This window comes from Rhinolophus sinicus, linkage group LG10 (genome assembly GCF_036562045.2).
Source record: "Rhinolophus sinicus isolate RSC01 linkage group LG10, ASM3656204v1, whole genome shotgun sequence".
Classification (NCBI taxonomy): Eukaryota; Metazoa; Chordata; class Mammalia; order Chiroptera; family Rhinolophidae; genus Rhinolophus; species Rhinolophus sinicus.
The window spans coordinates 11,474,844-11,495,464 of NC_133759.1; the positions used below are offsets into that span (position 1 = coordinate 11,474,844).

The 20,621-nt window shown below is 37.8% G+C and overlaps 1 protein-coding gene across 1 annotated transcript in view; it reads left to right on the top strand.

The window, feature by feature from the left end:
- Positions 1-20,621, top strand: part of ULK4 (unc-51 like kinase 4) — a 650,099-nt gene that overhangs the window by 69,945 nt on the left and 559,533 nt on the right. The window contains exons 20-22 of the mRNA XM_074312876.1: positions 3,201-3,362; positions 11,300-11,482; positions 19,162-19,289. Of these exons, the coding sequence (XP_074168977.1) occupies positions 3,201-3,362; positions 11,300-11,482; positions 19,162-19,289 (473 nt within the window). The remainder of the gene's footprint in view (positions 1-3,200; positions 3,363-11,299; positions 11,483-19,161; positions 19,290-20,621) is intronic.

Sequence of the window (20,621 nt, forward strand, 5' to 3'; positions counted from 1 at the left end):
ATATACAAATGTCTAAAGTAGAATTAGTGGACCCCCCCGCCACACCACCCTTACCTATTATAATCACTATTAACAGAGTATTGTGTATCTCTCTATGCCCTTCCTTTATTTGTATATGTACATATGTTTTTTTGTTAAACATGGGATTATATTATACATATAATTCTTTAATATATTTTGAAATTTTTAAATTGATATATAACATAAAACACTCAGATATTTAGTGTGTATCGCAAATATTTTCTTCCAGTCTAAGACCCAGAGGCCTACTGGTGTCATTATGAGTAGAAATTTACAATTTTGATGAAATTTAACTTAGTTTTTTTTCTTTTATGTTTAGTGCCTTTTATTTTTCCCTAAGAAAGCTTTGTCTACTTCAGGATAAACAAGATATTCTTTATTATCTCTTCTAGAAGATTTTTGGTTCTAGCATTTTTATTTAAGTCTGTGATTGATCTCAAATTAATTTGTGAATCTAGAACTTACTCAGATGTGTTTTATAGTCTAACATGGTAATGTTTCATAGGATGTTGTAAAGAATGTGGGTTATGCTTTCGCTGAGTAGAATTAAATGTCCAAGTCAGTTGATAGTGTTATCATCATAACTGACTTTCTGACTACTCGTTCTGTCCGTTTTTGAGAAAGTATATTGAATTCTCCAACTAAAATTGTGAATCTATCTGTTTATTCTCTTGATTGTATCAATTTTTGCTTCAGGTATTTTTAAGTTCTGTTACTAGGGGCATAAATATTTAGGATTTTTATACCTTCTTGTTGAATGACTCTAATCATTGTGAAAGGACCTTTATCCCTGGATAGTCTTTGCTTTGAAATCTGCTTTTCTAAAGTAATATAGCCACTCTAGCTTTTTTTTGGATACATGTTAGCATGGTATGCCTTTGTTCATTCTTACACTTACTTTTAACCTATCAGTGAATTTATATATCAGGGGGTTTCTTGAAAACAGCCTACATTTGGGTCTTGCTTTTTTTTTAAAAAAACAAATCTAAACTGAGACTCTCTGCCTTTTAATTAGTGTGTATAGACCTTTATATTTACTGTGATTGTTGAAATGGTTGAGTTTAAATCTGCAGTCTTGGAACTTGTATTCTATTTGTCTGTTTTTGTTTTGTTTTGTTTCCTTTTTCTCTCTTCTTGCCTTCCTCTGGATTAATTGACTTTTTAATGATTCCACTTTATCTCCTTTATTGGATTATACATTTTTTTTACCATATATATATATCTCTAACAGCCACAGTTGACCTTTGAGTAATTATGTATAGATTCATGTATATATAGCAACCTTTATAACAACCTTACACCAGAATTTCCTGTATATAATGATATGCTTATTCATATATACTATACAAGAATTATATATAAGACTCTTACACCATAATATATCTAGTACTTCCCTTCTAGACTTTATATTATTATACATTTTACTTCTACATTTGTTTTGTTTTCAGCGTTATTGAGGTATAGTCAACACATAACATTGTAAGATATTTAAAGGGTACAAAGTGATGATTTGATAGCCATATCCATTTAGAAAAGATTTCCCCATTGAGTTAATTAATACATTAGTCACTTCACATGTTTACATTTTTGGTGAGAGAACATTTAATTTTTATTCTTTTAGCAAATTTCGATAATTCAGTCTTATTGACTATAGTCACCATGTTTTACATTAGATTCTCAGACCTTATTCATCTAGTAGCTGAAAGTTTGTAACCTTTTACCAACCTCTCTCTATGTCCCCCACCTTTACCTTTGGTTTTGAAAGGTGTTATTTTCAGATATAGATTTGTAGGTTGATAGTTACCTTTTTTTCTTTTTCCTCTTGGTACTTGAAAGATATTGCTCCACTGTCTTCTGGTTTGCGTTGGTTTCTGATGAGAAGTCTGTCATCCTCATCTTTGTTCTTCTCTACGTAATGGGTCTTGTTAGTCTAGCTGCTTTTAAGGTTTCTGTTTATTACTGGGTTTTAGCAGTTTGATTATGATATGCGTTGGTATGATGTTTCTTTGTTTCTTCTGCTTGAGTTCATTGAGTTTCTTAGAGTTTTCATGTATTTGAAAAATTTTCAGCCAATATTTTCTTCTTCCACTCTGCCCCTCCACCTACCACACACATTCTTTTGGGATTCTCACTGCACATACATTAGGTCATTTGAAGTTGTCCCCTAGTTCACTGATGCTCTGTTCCATTTTTAAAAAATCTTCTTTCTGTGTTTATTTTGGATAGTTTTTATTGATTATTGCTATGTCCTCAAGTTCGCTAAACATTTAGTCTGCAGAGGCTAATCTGTTAAGCCAGTGTAGTGTAGTTTTCATATAGGAAGTTGTATTGTTTATCTCCAGCCTTTTGATTTGGGTTATTTTTATATGTTCTGTTTCTCTCCTTATGCTTTCTTCTTCCTTCTTGAGACTACGGATTATGTTTATAGTAGCCATTTAAACATATTTTGCTTCTGATTCTATCATCTATATTATTTTTATTGATTGCATTTTTTTATTCTCATGAGTCATATTTTCCTGCTTCTTTGCATTTGTGGTAATATTTAATTGGATTTCAGACATAGTGGTTTTTATATTATTGGGTGCTGGAGTTTTTTTGTATTCTTTTAAGTATTTTGTCCTTTTCTTGGACTCATTTAAGTTACTTATAAACAGTTTGATCCTTTTAGAGGCTGGATTTTAAGCATTGTCAGGACAATCCAGAATAGCCTTTAGGGTTAATTTGGTCACACCACTGAGGCAGTGCCTTTCTTAAGATTTTCCTTGATGCCTCATATTTAGGTGGTCTTTGGCCGATCGGTGCACTGTTATTCCCAGGCCTGAGTGATGTCTTAGGATTGTTTGCCTGCTCCTTACGACTTTAAACTTATCTTCCGATCTTTATGTTGTGCTTATATTGTGTGTTTTCCAGATTATTTCGGCATTTTTTATTAAAATATATTAAAATTATATTGGGCTAGGTTTAGTGATTAACTAAATGATTATTGGTAACAGTTTCATAATAGCCTGAAAGAATAATCACTCCTCCTAAAGTACCCAACACATCCAGAAGCAGATAATATTCTCCTGGTATCAGGCCTTTACTTGCAATAGTTAATGAAAAAATGACATGTATGTGTTTCTCATACTAAATAATACCCTTTTAATCTTCTCCTTGTTCTCTGCTCTCTCATTCTCTAGGAAGAACGCGTTGTGAATCACATGGCAGCAAAGATTATTGAAAATGTCTGCACCACCTTTTCTACTCAGGCCCATGGCTTTATTACAGGAGAAATTGGACCTGTTTTGTGGTACCTCTTCAAACATTCCACTGCTGATTCTCTTCGGATAACAGCGATATCGGTAAGATGGAGCATATTTTGGGGATATATTTGCATATATTTAAACACCACGTTTGCAAAAACTGTGCCAGAAACAGAGTAGTTTTAATTGGATAAATACGAAACAAATCTCAGAGTAATATAATAGTTGGTGAGAACCATAACTTGATTTTCTCGTAAAGCAGAATTTTTTAGTACTGGGGCTGGAAAATGTTGGGACTGTCAGGAAATTCCAATAGGACCTTGTAGGACCATGACACTATGGTTTCAAAAACGATTTGGGGGCGATCGTGGAAAACTGTGACAGTGGATAGGGTACAGGATTTGGTCTGGTATATTAGTGTTCCCTGACTTTTCCTGTTAGCTCACTCTTTCAGATTTTATATTAAATGGGTTATCATGTGATTCAAAATGAATTCATTTTAATGTTCAGCTCTCTGGTTTTGCAGGTTTTGCAATTTGGTTGTATACCACTTTGCTCACATGGTTATAATGACTTGGTGTAAAGGATAATTATGAAGATGTGTTAACACGGTTGTATCAATTTAATAGTCTGTTGAACAGATACAATCCTTTCTCATATGATTTGTTTAAATAGTCTGATCACCAGTCTCCTCTGGACTCTCTGCATTGTATGGCAACTGCACTGTATTTCCCTTGTCTGCTCATTCTTGCAGTCCTCACTGTGGCCGTTTTATAACTTACCTCTCTCCTTAAATCTCCAATCCCACATTTTCCTCCTGCATCCTCAGTAAATGACTTTCCCCCGTACTTCCCAAGGAAAAATGAAGGCATCCAATGGGAGTTATCCCTACTGTGTCTGCCATATCTGTAGACATATTTACATCCACACCTGTCCTCTCAGTTCTTTCCCTCCTGTTGCAATTGATGAGCTATCCTTTCTCCTGTCATAGACAAAGCTCTCATGATTCTCCAGATCTTCTTCCTGTTCCCTTCTTGAGAACCTCCCTCAAATGTTTTTTTTTGGCTCTTTCTTAAATCTTTAACCTGTGCTTGTGCACGAGAGCCTTCTAATCAGCATTGAGGTATTCTTTGCCCCGTTAAAAAAAAAAAAAAGGACACATGCAGACATATCAAAAGTTCGGTGGCTGCATGCCCCCCTTCACCGCCATACTTCTTTATATAGAGTTATTGGCACAAGTTATTGCTCTTTTCTGGCCTGTGTCCTCTTCAACCCAATCTGGTATCTGGCCTAAAAATGTCACTGAAGCTGATCTTGCTAAGCTCTCTAATGACTTTTATGTTGCTAAATCCTATGGGTATGTATGGATGTTTTCCTGTTCTTAAGTTTACCTGTGTGATTTCAAAGATCAAGGGCTAACAATCCTGCTCACTGAAAATCATTAAGCAAAGCATCTATAGCATCCACCACACCCACACCTGCACCCCCACCCCCACCCCCACACCCCCACCCACACCCACACCCACACCTACACCTGTCCCCGCTTCAGGAGCCACATGATTTCAAAATACAAAGAATCCTAAATGTGGTATGAGTAACTATGGAGAAACCTTCAGAAAGAGTTATGACGTATACCAGTGAACTTTCTTTAGACATCTTGGAATCATACCTTGAGGCCTCCATTTTAATCCTGGGCCTTTAAAAAAACACCTGTCTTGCTTTAATTGGGTTACTGTTATCATTTTTATCTTTATAAGGTTGGTGCAAACGTAATTATGGTTTTAGCAATTTAACCTTTTAAACCCCAATTACTTTTGCACCACCCTAGTATCAGCATGGTGTCTTTCCTTGGCAAAATTTTTTTGGTTTTTCTCACCAAAGGCTTGTACTTTTTAGCCATTTCTTCATCTGACACGTTGAGCTTCACTCTTTCATCTTGAACTTATATTTTGTTCTTAGCATTCATCTAAATGATTAATTTTTCACTGAAATTTTGCCTGTTGTCCCCAGTATGTCTGTCTACTTTTCTGCTCCAGGGACCTCTTCAGTATCCTGTGTTATATATTGTTTTCATGTATCTTTAGTCCCCTCTGACAGGAAACAGGTCCTCAGCCTTTCTGTGTACTTCATGCCATTAATAATTTGGGAGAACTGAGGGCTTTTATTTTGTAGGGTGGAGCTCAATCTGGGTCTCTCCGGGGCGTCCTCATGAAACCTCCTCAGCACCCCCGAGGACTCCTACCTGTGCTGACACCTCTGTGATGGTTGCCATATCATGACACCTGTTTGTATCATTCCCTTTTTAGGAGAGGTTGGCAAATATTTTCTAGAAAGGGCCAGATAATAAAGATCTTTGGCTGGCTGTTCCCATATCTGAGTGCTCATTTTTCAGACCTTCACTTAAATGTCACCTCCTTGGTTAGGACTGCCCCTCGTGTCTCATGGTATTTTCTCTCACAACACTGAGCACAGCTGTGTTTATGTAACTCACGCATGCACATTTCCCCCCACTAGAGTGTCAGTTGCAGCCAGTTAGAGGCCTGTTCCTTTGCTGTCTCCCTCAGCACACCGGGCAGGTGCTCAGCAGACACTCGTTGACTGTGTTGCTCGTTGATACTCGTTGACCAGGGGGACAGTGTTGCTCGGTGCCGAGGCTGCACGCTGGTCCTCGTGCCACTTGGAATGGTTTGCGTCTGCTGCGTCGTCACTGATGTCCAGACCTGTTTCCCCTCGTCATCTTGGGGCCCCGCAGATGCCCCTGTACCAGGGTGGTCCCAGACCTGTGGCTTCCACATCACCTGGGGATTTGTTTGAAATACAGGTTTTGGGGCCCTAACCCTGACCTGCTGAATCAGACTCTCTGGGGGAAGAGGCCCAGTAATCTGTATTTGAACAAGCCTCCAGCTGATTGTCATGCCTGATGAAGTTTGAGAAGCACTGCTCGAGACCTTGGGGCTCTTGAAAACACTGGCATGGCTTGGAGTGAAAGATGGCTAAGTTCTCCTCCCACTCAGAAGTGGCATTTGTTGCTTAGGGAGTGGGATTTGGAGGGTATGGGCCTGGCTTGGGAAATAGATTGAATGGATAAAAAAGTTTCTGGAATTGTTAGGATGACAGAGGATTCCTCTGACCGTAGTGGGAACCTGAGAAACGTGTTGAATTAGATTGAGTAAACTGGCTCCTATGAGGGTGATAACTGGGGTAATTGTCCTTGTTACTGAAGTACTGAGATGAAGGGCGTAAAAAGTGAAGAATTTTGCAGGGTTGTGGTCCTCACTGGGGTTGGTGGGAGCTTTTCAAGCAACACTGACTACTTCCTCTTTTTGGTCCAGCCCTGCCCTTATTCTTATGCATCTTACAATCTCTCCGGGATCAGATGAGAGTGTGTGTAGTTTAAAAGGGCTCCCAAGGTAATTTTTGACCTGACATCAAAAAAATCATTCAAAACACAAAAAAGAAATGATTCTTAGATTTATTACGTGGTGATTCTGTTCATGTTTCCAATATATATACAGCCTTCTCTTTTGAATGAGTCTATTTCTTTAAAGCTTAAATGGACTGAAATTCTGGGGATAATGCCATGTTCTTTTGGAAGCAAATTTTGAAGCAAATTTTGAACCGAAACTGTTCTTTACAGTTTTAGAATATAGTTTCAAACTCTTTTAAAAAGTAAATACTTCAAAACCAAATCACTGAAGATCAGACTTGAGACTTATTATTATTTTTTGATTTAGAAAACACAAGCACGAATGTGCTCTTAAGCCTCCATGAAGCTCTCAACTGTGTTTGATATATCAGAGTTGACCAGTTAAATAGAAAATCTCTTAGGCTTTTGAGCAACATTCTGAAGACAAGATCATTCCAGTTGTCCTTAAATTGCTTTGAATACACTTAGTTTGGACAAATCTTTTATCATGAAATGTCCCCATTATGATTGGGTAGGGATTTTATATTGATAGGACGACAGTTTTGCGGATGAGACTTAACTATTTCTCTGTGTTGAAGTTCCTGTTGGGAGAACCCTTAATTTGCTTGAACAGTTCTGATTGTAGCATGACCTTGAGGGAGTCCATTTAAAATGTTCTCATTTTTCAATCCTTGGATTATAAAAATAATGAAACAATTCTGTTTTGATTTCATAAACAGCAATTTTCTTAGGTTTATTACAAAAGCATTCTTAACTCTTTCACTTTCAGAACCAGCATTGTTTTTTAGTGAATTTATTTTATTCCTATTTTCAGATATTAGCTGCCACTTTTCTACTGAAACTTGCACAATTTGGGTTTTAGACTTGAAGAACCCTACTTTCATAGCTTACAAACTTACCCATCCGTACGTAAGAAAGGAGAGACTGAAATGTTATTTGAAAGGTGTTCAAAGTAGAGTTTACATCATGAAATTTCATTCTGATATGGCTGTTTGTAAACGAATACAAATTCCTGGTCTATGTTTGAAATGGAGTCAAGGATGATTATTTTTCCAGCTTTATTGAGGTATAACCGACATATACCATTGCGTAAGTTTAGGGTGTACCGCATGTTGATTTGATACTTACATATTGCAGAATAATGACCCACCATTGCATGTTAGCTAACACCTCCATCACTTCGCATAACTACTACTTCTCTTTCATGGAGAAACACTTCAGGTCTATTCTCTTAGCAACTTTCAGGTATATAGTACAACATTATTAACTATAATCACCACGTTGTACGTTAGATGCCTGGAACTTACTCATCTTAAAACGGGAAGTTTGTATTTTTTGACCAGCATCTCCCCATTTCCCCCACCCTCTTGCCCCTGATAACCACCATTCTCTCTGTTTCTATGAGTTCAGCTTCTTAAGATTCCACAAATAAGTGAGCTCATACAGTATTTGTCTTTCTCTGTCCGACTTATCTCACCTAGCGTACTTTCTTCAAGCTCCACCCGTGTTGTTGCAAATGGCATGATTTTCTTCTTTCTCGTGGCTGGGTAATGTTCCATAGTATGTATGTGCCACCTCTTTATATAGGCGTCTGTGGCTGGACGCTTAGGTTGTGTCCACACCTTGGCTGCAGTGAACGTGGGCATGCAGATATCAGTTTGAGATCCTGTTTTCATTTTTCAATGATTAGTAAAACAAGACTTTTATAAGTACATATATCAAGACTTTTATATGATAATCAGTTCCTTAAGGAAAGGGACACTTTTTTTGTTGGTGTTTTAGGGAACAGTATATATTTAGTGCTTTACAAATGTTCATTTTTCAGTATGTTTGTTTACTCAGTAACTTCAGAAAGGATAGTAAATATATACATTATTAATAAAGTTAACTTTCCTGTAAATGTTTAGTTCCAAATAGTAATTTAAAAAATGTCTAATGTACTCATGGCATTGGAATGTAATTAAAATTCTTATAAAACAATATGCATTTATTTGAAAAATTTGAACAGCATTTGGAGAGGGTCCCTCTAGATTTTCATTGTTACTATGTGCATTTACCTTTTCCTTTCTGGTTATAATAAGGTTATATTAGCATTTTCATAAAGATTGGAAGTAAGGTTTAGCATAAAATAAATACGTTTGCTTTAAACATTTCATTTTGGTGGAAGATTTGAGTTTGACACCAGTCAACACTTGTTTTTCTTATCAATAGGAATAACTTTTAAAGGCAGTTCATTCTTAGGGATAGAAAAAATAATTTTTCCTGAGACATTGAAGAAAATGAAAATATTTTTCACAGTCTTTATCTTTCCCCCCCTCCTACCTCTTTTTCATTTGACATCATAATATTTCTAACAATTTATCTTATCCTTGATCTTTTCATTATTAGTCAAGGTTATAAATCTGTTTCAAATATAAATCAGGAAGAAGGTTAAATGGCATTAATATTATAATTATAATGACTGTTTTTGTGAAACCCTTTCTGGCTTATGTTTAGTTCTCTCTTTGGAGTCTCCCATGTACACACAGAATATGACCACCCCTCTCTTTTGCCTAAAACTTTTGTGGTTTTCCCATTGCTGATGGCATAAAATTCAAAGGTCCTCGCTTGGTAGACCACCTCTGCTCCAGCCTGCTTTTCTAGATGGACCGTGTTTTCCTCTTTCCTACTCTCTGCCTCTTCTTTCACCCGAAGTGTGTTCTATTATAGTTGCATCAGACAGCGGATGCAGTGCTCTACGTCTAGAACATGCTCTTCATCCTATGTCTCTATGTGAGCACCCTGCATTTGTGTTCTTCTCTCTGGGTAGGATTTTCTTATTTTCCCGCCTATCCATTTCCCACTTACCTTCAGAAACTAGCTCAATATCATCTTACTTATGGAGCTATTATTGACTTGCTTTTCCTGCCTTTCCAGGCATGATTACTGAGCCCGCTTCTATTAAAACGCTTCTTAAATTCTATTAGTTTATTCATTACAAGTTTTTAAAGTATTTTTTATTTTTCAATTACACTTGACATACATTATATTAGTTACAGGTGTACAACACAGCAATTAGACGTTTATATAACTTATGAAGTGATCACCCGATAAATCGAGTACCCATCTGACACCATATATAGTTATTACAACATTAGTGACTGTATTCCTTATGCTATATTTTACATCCTCATGACTAGTTTGTAACTACCAATTTGTACTTCTTAATCCCGTCACCTTTTTCACTCACTGCCCCCCCCAACCTCTCTCCAATCTGGCAACCATCAAAATAATCTCTGTATCTATAAGTCTGTTTCTGTTTTGTTTGTTCATTTATTTTATTCTTTAGATTCCACATGTAAGTGAAATCATATGGCATTTGTCTTTCTTTGTCTGATTTACTCCACTCAGCACAATACCCTCCAGATCCATCCATGCTGCCGCAGATGGCAAGCACCCATTCCCTTCCATGGCTGAGCAATATTCCACTATACATATGAGTATGTACCACATCTGTTTATCCATTTTTCCATTGATGGACACCCAGGCTGCCTCCATATCTTGGTGATTATAAACAATGCTGCGGTGAACGTATGGATGCACACGTTCCCTCAAAGTAGTGTTTTGGGTTTCTTTGGATAAATACCCAGAAGTAGGATTCCTGGGTCCCTCTTTGTCTCTTGTTATAGCCTTTGTTTTAAAGTCTGTTTTGTCTGGTATAAGTATTCTACCCCAGCTTTTTAAAAAATTTTATTTCTGTTTTCATGAAATATCTTTTTCCATCCTGTTACTTTTAGTCTGTGTTTCTTTTGATCTGAAGTGAGTCTCTTGTAGGCAGCATATTTGTAAGGGTTTTGTTTCCTTTTCCATTCAGCCACCCGGTGTGTTATGATTGGAGCCTTTAATCCGTTTACATTGAAAGTAATTGTTGATAGGTAGTTATTGTCATTTTATTCATATTTTTGATTTTTTTTCTTCTTCTTCTTAAAGAAGTCCCTTTAACATTTCTAATTACAAGTTTTATCTCTAATAGTCTGTGAGCAATTTAGAAAAGCTCAGGGGTCTGACTACCTGATTTGGATTTCAGTTTTGCCACTTACTGCCTATGTCTTTGGGCAAATTACCTAGATATTTTATGCCTTAGTTTTACAAGCTATACAATGGTTAATAATAATAATACCTTTGTTATATGTTGGGAGAATTAAATAAGATAGTCTTCATATATTCTCAGAGAGTGTTCTTTACGCACTAAACAGTAAGCGTGAGATTACTTTAATGACTATGTGTTCAGCCTTTAGCTTAGTTTCTGCCCAAAGAGGGCACTTAATGATGCTTGTTACCTAAAGGGAACTTTTCTGTATGAATCAGTGTATCGTTTTAGCTCCTCATCATTTACATGATCATTATTATAAGTCTCCAATGTATTAAAACAACTTTTTAGTTTTCATTAGCTGCTGGGTTGTTGTTTTATTTTTAAATGTGCTGAAGGTTTCCAACTTAGGCCAAAATAAGTAATGAAGGAGCGAGGCAAGTGCCTTCTCCTCCTTTACCCAGAAGCGTGTGTCACCTTTCTGGGGCCTGGTTAATGCATCTGGTGTTGTCTGATGGATCTGTCCTCCTGTCTCCGCAGGCCTTGTGCAGAATCACTCGCCATTCTCCTGCCGCCTTCCAGAACGTTATTGAGAAGGTGGGACTGAACTCAGTGATGAACTCCCTGGCTTCTGCCATCTGCAAAGTGCAGCAGTCCTTGTTGACCTTATTCACTGCTCTGTTGTCCTGTGGGGTTCATCTTCAGAGACTGATCCAAGAAAAGGTTTGACATCGATTTCTCCTGTTCCTCTACTTTAAAAATTGTTTTCTTCTGCAGTGTTAGTAGTTCAACAAGTAATATCATCTCTATAGAATTTACTTTTTATCTCCAGGGGCCTTTGTGAACTTTGCCAAACCGATGTATCATAGGTCATTCCTCTGAAGATGTTACAGGAGTCTTTTAGTGATTAAAATAGAAATCCAGTAAATGGCTCTGCCTCCTTGTCCCATTTTAATGATGAAAAGTTGGAAAACGAGTCCTTCCTATGTGCTAGTATTTCTTATGCCTCCTCCTCCGCAGCTCCCACCTCTTTTCCCATATCCTTTGCCTGCTTTGGGGTTGGGCGGGGGCGGAGGGTCCCTTTCTATTCTGACCCCTTTTTATTCCTTTCCTTACTTAATACCTTGCCATTGCAGATCACCTTTAGAGCTCCCTTTCTCCTGTTTTCACTTAGCCCCCTTCTAATCCTTTGCCATTCCTTTATTTTATGTACAGTAGAGTTTGTAAGTATTAAAATCACATCACAAAACTATAGCTATAAAGAAGTCTCTGTAGGGTCACTTTCCTCAAAGTGTCTTCTCTAGTTCTTGCTAAAGAGTGATTCTGGCCCAGAGCACTGCATCATGGGAGTGTGTTGGCCATGCAGACCCTCAGGCCCCATCCCAGACCTGCTGAACCAGGACTGACATTTTCATGAGATCTCTAGGTGATTCTTTGAACTTTATGGTTTGAGAAGCCTTGCTTGTATGTGCAGTGAGGTGTTAACAAGTCAAAAAAAGTGCACCATGGTTATTTAAATATATGTATTTATATATGAAGAGAGTGAGTTAAAGTTAAAGAGATTTTTAATTTATTGGGGTGACAATTGTTAGTAAAATGTGATATTTTCAATTGTACAGACTTTACCATTTTTTCATATGCTCATGTATATTATGAATCTTCGTGAGGCAAATGTAGTGTACTGTGTTTTTTAAACTTATTGGACCAATTATCCTTTTTTGGAGGGGAGATTCCTGTCAAATTGGAGCTTTGAAGAACGCAGTGAAGGTAATGCTAAGTGCAGAATGGATCCACTGAAATAAGTGTTTGTCCTCATTTTTCTGCATTGAATGCAACATGTTAAATTTTGAGTTTTATACTCAAAGTTAAAATTTCAATAATTATGATGATTAATGCTCAGGTTCACATGTTAAACTTGATCTGTGAAAGTCAAAATAGAGAGAAAGTCATGTCTTGTCTTTAATTAGTCTGATTTAGATTCTGCTAAGGAATTTGAGCCTCGGAGAATGTATTCTTTCTGACAGTCTGTATTTCTAATTATTGCTACTAAATTTTTCAAGTCATTATTGTTATTACATTAGTAAAAGTATCACTTGAGTAGTTTTACTGTGTGAATTGTGATAATAGAGGCTGAGAGTTTTAGCACAGGCATGGATTGATTTAGTTTCAGATAGGCTATTTCACAAAGCTAGAAAAATAAGAACTTTGTGATTCCGCTTCCCTGAGGTGTGAGAGATGTTGGGGAGATCCAGGAAAAGAAAGAAGGCAGCCGAGCTGTGCAGAGGCTGCAGGGAAGAAGGGCCATGGACAGAGGCTGGGAAGTAGGAAGAAGAATGGATCCTGTAGGGTGGAGATACTGGCCTTCCTTTGGGGTTTTGACACAGTGGTCTCTTTTATTTTTACTTAAAGGAAAGTGCATGTATTTCTCTATATATGTGTGTTTTAGGGGCAGGTTGACTAATCTTATTATTGCTAAGTTGAGGTGGTCTCAAGTGTTGGATCGTTGATAGAGGTAGAATGAGTGGAATAAGAAGGGACCCAGCAATAAGAGCAGTTTTACCGCTTACTGTGGGCAGAGAGAAACAACTGCACATGTTCTTTTTTGGGGAATGGATGCTTGTATATCCTGCTATTTGTTTTTAATTGAAATGCTGTCCCCAAAAGATGTCCACACCATTGTTTTTAAAATAAATGACTATTTACTGCAGAAAATTTAGAATAACCTAAAGAAGAAAACAAAATCAACTGTAATCTCACTACCCAGAGATCATTGCTGTTAACATGGTGGTTTATCTCATGTTAGTCTTTTGTCTGTGTGTCTGTGTATTTTGTGCACACATTTATAAAATGAAGATCAAAATGTGTGTGTCATTCAGTATTCCCCAAGAATACCACTATTGAACTGTTTGGTTCACATGTTTTGGTTGGTACTCACCCCAATGCAGCAAACTTCCTGTTATATACACCTTTGTGCTCACCTCTAATAGAGTACACAGGTGTTATCCGCATTTAGCAGGCTCTGCATAAATAGTGCTAGATTGTTCTCTAGGAAGGTAGATGATGAGAGTACCATTCACTTGTAATCTCACCAGCAGTCATTAAGACACACGCGATAGTTCCCTTATAATAAAACCAACCTAGAGTTGAGGAGTATTCGCAGCATACTTCCTGTTTTTGTAGTTATTTGCAGTTAATGATTCTCCATTTGAAGTACGTAACTACAGCCGTGTTTTCATCTCCAACTAGATCAATTAGATTGTATTATTCCTTCTGAATCATGCTCAGGAGGGAATGTTTAGTTCGCACTCTCGCCTCCATCAGCTGTGTGGGTATCAGTGTCCTCAGATGCCCACACACAGCAGCCGTGCTCATTACTGGTGCTTGATTTATGTTATGTCACCATCTACAGAAGGCTCTGCTTGCTCACAGATGTGCTAAATGGCAGAAGATGGCTTTATCCAAAACAAGTATTGGTTCCATATACTGCAATGTGAAAAGTGAGTGTTCACGGCCATGATGACAAGGGACTTGAGTTAAAATGATGTGTTCTGTGTATTCTGGTCATTGGAGAAATTGAGCAAAACAAAAAGTGACACACTGTTTTCCCATGGCCTGGCCCCTCATCCCCCAATACTTCACATGGTACTTTTGAACCCTTGGTAGAGGGTACTTTAGATGTACTTGTTGCATCACCTATTCACAATTCAGGTGCTTGAATGACTGTGAACAAGAGGCATCTGGAAGGCCTGACCAGGTGTAAGAAAGAACCTTGTAAGTTAGGTGTGTGTTTATGTACTGTCTATGCCCTATGAGCTGTTTTGTTTTTTCGTTTATTTCCTGGTTCACTCTGCGGTTTTATTCTGCTGGTTCTTCCAAGCTGTTAATGTGTCCTGAAATGTTCGCTCTTCGTGGTCTGAGGCTGGAGGAGTCCAAGCGTTCATACATGTGTGTCCTGCTGTGTTATTGGGAAGAAGGAGATTGGATGAGGTCATTTTCCTCACTGAGATAGTATCTAGAAACTTTAGCTAGTGTGACTTCATTTTGATCAGATTGTGTTTACAACCTTTATGAATTTAGGGTTTACATGGTTAGTACAGAAAATCTAGAATACATGGAATACAGAATACTGAAAGAAAATGCTTACCTTCCTAAGATAAGCTCTTTAAAATTTGTGATACATACCTTTCAGATTCATATTTGTTCTGCATATGTGTGTGCAAATACACATACAGTCAGGTTTCCCTTCCTCCCCTTCTTCCCCCTGTGGCTGCCGCACACACGTGCTGTTAGACTCTTTGTACAGAAATCGGGTCAATTGTACATTGTTTGGTAATCCATATTTTTCCTATTCAGTGATGTCTTTATAACTTTTATGAATTTTATGTTTGAATAAGCTAAGGCCAAGTAATGAAAATAAGGGTGGCAGAATAGTATGTCATTCTAACCCTGCAGTGACATACGCACACACACACACGCACACGCACGCACATGCACTACACGTATATATACACAAATATGTATGTGCGTATATACATGTATGTTTATAAAGGCATGTAGGGAGAAAGGGAGGAGTCTATGAATATTACACTAAACTAGACACTGCTTTGTAAAGAAATCACTGGTGTGGGTTTAAAAAAACACACAACAAAAAACCTTACCTTAAAAACTCAGTGCTAGATTCTTGATGTTAGGAAATCAGAAGCATATAAAACTCCTGGAACCCCACTCTGCTGCATTTCAATTAGTTGAGCTTAAAAAACTCACATCAACTTGATTAAGGTACATAGATTAAAACATCTGCCTTAGTCTCTTTTTTTCCCTGAGGTTTGTGACTTTGAATGTATTTTGAAGCTGGAGAATCAGTAATGCATACTTTGGGGGGGGGTCACCTAATGATTTAAACATTAATTTTTAAAGCCATACCATATTTCACAGGTTAGTTTTTCATGCTCACTGGTAAGACAGTTTCCTTCTGAGTGTTACTGACTAGAGATACTGCCTTTCAAATTTGTTGCTGATTAATTTTGACAATAGCTACTGTCTGTCCATTTTTATCTTAGTGGTCTAGTTTGGGGCTGTTGCTTCAGGTTTAGCATTTTGACCAAGTAGCACAACAGTGATTAATAATAAACCAGACACTGCAGATCTCTGTTATTTGTAAGCACTATGGAAGATCAGGATGAAATTTCCTGCCTGTAGAATTTTTAAAAATTTGAATGCAAGTCTACTAAGGGTTTTTTCCTCACAAATCACTAGGCATACTGACTCACAGGTTGCAAATGCAGCATTTAAAATATGGTGGTTAATTTATGCATATTAATCAGATTATGAGTTCATATTGTGATATTTTTAGTGTGTCTACATTAATAAATGTATTCTGTTAGAGACATTCTACTCAGATGCTTGGCTGAACTTCTTTAAGGAAAGTGTAATCTAAAAACAATTTTAGATTTAATCAGTACATTTTCCATTTCCATCAATATTAAACAGGAAAATTGTGTCGGTATAGTTCTCCACGTGATTTCTCACTGTTTTTCCTTGAGGCTGTTAGCAGTTGATAGCCAGGCTGTACTCATTGATTTTCATCTGTGACAGTTGATTGAAGCAGATCAATTTTATTGCTTGAGGTTGCCAAGAGATAATTTTGAAGTTCTCTAGCTCATCATCGTTTTTTATTCATCTAATAATTTCGTCTTTATGATCTGTATTAGAGGGATGTTTCATCCTTTTGCTTAATTTTGATAACAATATTATTTTGTTTGTGATGGATGCTTCATAGATTTGGGCTCATTCCCAACATTTTGAATATTTCATCATATCATCTTTATGTTAGATAGATATGTTCATTCTGAAATCACTGCCAAGCAGCATTTGAATATTGGACATAAACACGTCATGCTGTGGTTTGGCTTATAGACTTAAACAGCTTCTGCTTTTTTCTCCACATGTAATATTTAGGTATGTTGAGCTGAATGGCAAGATGAATTTAAATCAAAGCTGCACACATAGTGGCTTGCACACTGAAGTGTCCTGAGGTCATTTTTGGTTCCCAAAGGTCATTTTGATTATTCATTGTCAGTGCAAAGTCTTCGCCTGCAGTCTGTGATCTCCCCTTCTCAAGTCTTGTAAGATTAATACTGTTCTAGAGGGGGGTGTGCCCATTACTTAAGATTAAACACGGAGCCCTGGGCAATTAGTTGTAGGGTGTCAGTCAGTACTGCTCATTCAGTTGTTCTGAAGGGGCTAAATGAGAATTTATTTAGGGCACAAGATGCTTTTAGTCTTAGATCCAAAATTTTCTGGAATACACGCATTTAGGGACTTGGAGTTGTGGTGTTACAAACAAATCTCATACCCAGCATCTTTTATGTTTTGATATGTGCTATAGTTTATCTAGTTTGTTTCACTCAAAATCATAAGCATATTATTTTAATTTTGTAAGATTCTTAGTAATGGCTTCATCTCAAGGGTTGCAGCAACTATTGAGAATATTTCATAAGTGAATGATAATCATATTTGCTGTTGTAGAAGCTCACTGTAGCATAAATGGAAGAAAGCGAAGTTAAAGCCTGTTACTGCAATTCAAGAGCTGTAGAGTGGTATATTGAAATAAGGCAGCAATGGAGGTGGTGGTGTTTTCACAGAAACTGGGGATCAATTGGTCATGGGAGGGAAGAGGAAGAAAGAGTCGAGGAAGGTGCTCAGATTTTTACGTTTAGCTTTTGGGTTGATGATCCTCAGAGCAGATCACCTTTGGGGAGGCACTGAGTTTAGTGTTGGATGCGTAACACAAAGAATTGCGATATACCCTTCACCCACATCTACCAAAGGTTGGCATTTTATCCCGTTTGCTTTCTGGGTCCTCTGACTGTCTGTCTGTCTCTTACCCCGTGTGTGTGTGTGTGTGTGTGTGTGTGTGTGTGTGTGTGTGTGTTGTCGTGTTCGTTCCTACCCATTTGAGAAGAGGCTGCGGACCTGATGCTCCATTACCTTCAATCACTTCACTAAATACTCCCTAAAAATAAGCCAGGGATTTAAAAATCTTGAAGTTAACATTTATTAGGCATTATTATTAGCTAACCTACAGACCTTATTGAGAGTTTGCAATTGTACCAGTAATGTTCTCTTATGTGGAACAAAACTTCCAAATCTTGAATTGCAGTTTGTGTCGTGTCTCTTTAGTCTCCCATAACTAGAAGAGTTGAATGGTTTCTGAGTTATGTGTGTGCACTCGTATGTGTGTGGGGTTGTGTTGATGTGGGAAACAGATTTGTGATTGTGGGCCTTGGACCACAGACTGTAAATTAGAATTGGGAGTTGACGGTGGAAAAATGGGCTTTCTACTTTCTACGTGCTGGAAGGATGCACACAGATCTGTTACTCAGGACGTCTTGGTGTTGATTCTGTTTTGAATCAAAATGATGATGAAGTAGCGTGATTATTTGGTTCAGGAATCAGGTGAGAGTGATGCATAGATAGAGATACATGGCCATATCTCCATCCTTAAATAGAAGCATACACTGGACTGTGTAAATTCTTCCAGCCTGGCAATATAGCAGCCAATGTAAAAGGACTGTGGATTGGCAAAAAAAATCGAGCTGCCTTGGATGCGGTGTCACTGCTAGGTGCTTGCCTCTGTTAAGGACTCTTGGGAACTTACATTCCTGCTGTCTGTAGCCATCTTGCTACCAGTACAGTTCCGTCTTCCTGCCTCCTTACATTCATTAACCGTGTGTGTGTGTGTGTGTGTGTGTGTGTGTGTGTGTGTGTCTGTATTTCTTTTTTTGTATATCAATAGGCACCTGAAATGATGTGCAGTCTCTCTCTGTTAGAAAATAACAGTAATACTTGTCAATACTTATTTCTCTGTGTTGTGTTAGACCTTTAGTTAAAGAATGCTGTAGGACTAGAGGGTTTTCTTTTTGTGTCACGTATTGGGTATTTATGTCTGTAGTACCTCAGGTGTGTGCATTAGCGGTGTGATCTCTGTATATACAGGGTTGCTCAGAGGGCCATGTCTACATGCAGTCGTGACTGCCAGTTGTTCCAGTTATTTGTTGCCACACTTCCAGTTGTGTGGTTGCTTGGTTAAGAGGCAGGCTTTGTTGTTCGACTGGACTGGATTTGAATCCAACTTTGTGAATTTGGGCAAATTGCTTCACCTTTCAAGGTTTAGTTTCCTTTTTAAAATGGGGGTAATACTGTCAACATTTTATGGCTCGTTTTTCAGGTTTAAATGAAATACTACATATTAAAAACTTAGTACAGAGTCTGGCACAAAATAAGAATGTAGAAATGGTAGTCGGTATTATTTTATTCCTTGCTGTCTGTTTGGTTATTATAATCTATTTGTCCATGACTTATTTCATGTTTTCTCAAAAATTTTTTAATGTCTTCCACAGGATTTTGTCTCTACAATTATCCGTTTACTTGACAGCCCCTCAGCTTCCATTAGAGCAAAAGCCTTCCTGGTTCTTTTATATATTTTGATTCATAACCATGAGATGCTGCTGCTCAGCTGCCAATCAAGGTATGACTTTCTCTGATGATTTCGTCAATAACTTCAATTTGGTGCCTGTTTGATTAGTTTCATTAGTAGTGTTTCTTGGTCTCTATGTAGCTGGTATTGGAAATTTTTTTCCTAGACGTTTCCAAGGGTTTAATATTTCACTTATAGCCTCCGCTTGGAAACCCTGAAGACTTCAGAGAGGACCTCTGGAATGGAAGCAGGGTGGTGGGGATTACCTGGAGTTTTCCAGGCCAGAGCACAATCCAAGGAAGGGTGTTACAGTTGATTCTGATTTGTGTCTTGGGGGGGTATTTTTGACTTAGTTTTCATTACTGCAGCATTCCGGAATGGGTAGGTGAAAGCCCAGAGGGGCTGCCTGGTAAAGTAGAGGAAGGAGCAGAGCAGGGGGCAGTAGTTTCTGGGCTGGTCTAGGCTCACAGATCTCTCCCTCTCTGGCTTTCACCTCCCAGAAGCTGTCCTGGGTGCACCTCAGGTTCCCTTTATGCTCTGATGCTTCCTGAGTAACAGCTTCTGATGTTACCACGTCTGCATGCTCTGTTGAAAACCCACAGGAACCTTGAAAAATACGGTTTAATGTCCATTTCTCAACCTAGCTTTTTACTTATTGTAGAATATTGAGGAGAGCCTGGCATTGTTGAACTTGATCGAGATTAGGGACTGGCAAACTTTTTCTTGTAAACAGCTAGAGAGTAAGTGTTTTAGGATTTGTGGATCAAGAGGTAAAATTGTTGGTATTATGTAGGTATTTATATAACGAGAGAAAACACGTTTTCATATATTAGGTTGGTACAAAAGTAATTGTGGCTTTTGCCATTTTAACCTTTTAAACCACAATTACTTTTGCACCAACCTAATATATTTTATTGACATAAAAAATATACTGCTAATAATTGAGTAGTTTTTTCTTTTTGTAATACAGGTCTACTAATGAGAAGAATAGAATCTTTGTTGGGGGGAAGAGATAACATTTTGCTTAATTAGGGGTCAAAGTTAGTGTCTCCATCGTCAAATCCATTACCAGTGTTCACGGCATTGCTGATCTCTAATGCCGTTTTATGTTTCTTTTCTTTGAAAATGTCTGTCACACAGATAGGTACTGCCACATGCCAGTATCAGTTCAGGAGCATGTGACTTTAATTGAGCATTTTCTTGCTGGGAAGGTATTTGTAGGATTCTGTTAGGTCCATCCTTGATACTTGCCGTTCAGCATGTCATTACATTGCCCATGAATCACTTCCAAGTGACGGTTATGTGGACGCTCCAAACAAGCCTCCTTTGTTTCTCGTGTCCCAGGGATCATTGTACTTCGTTGTTTTAAGTCCAGCGTCTTGA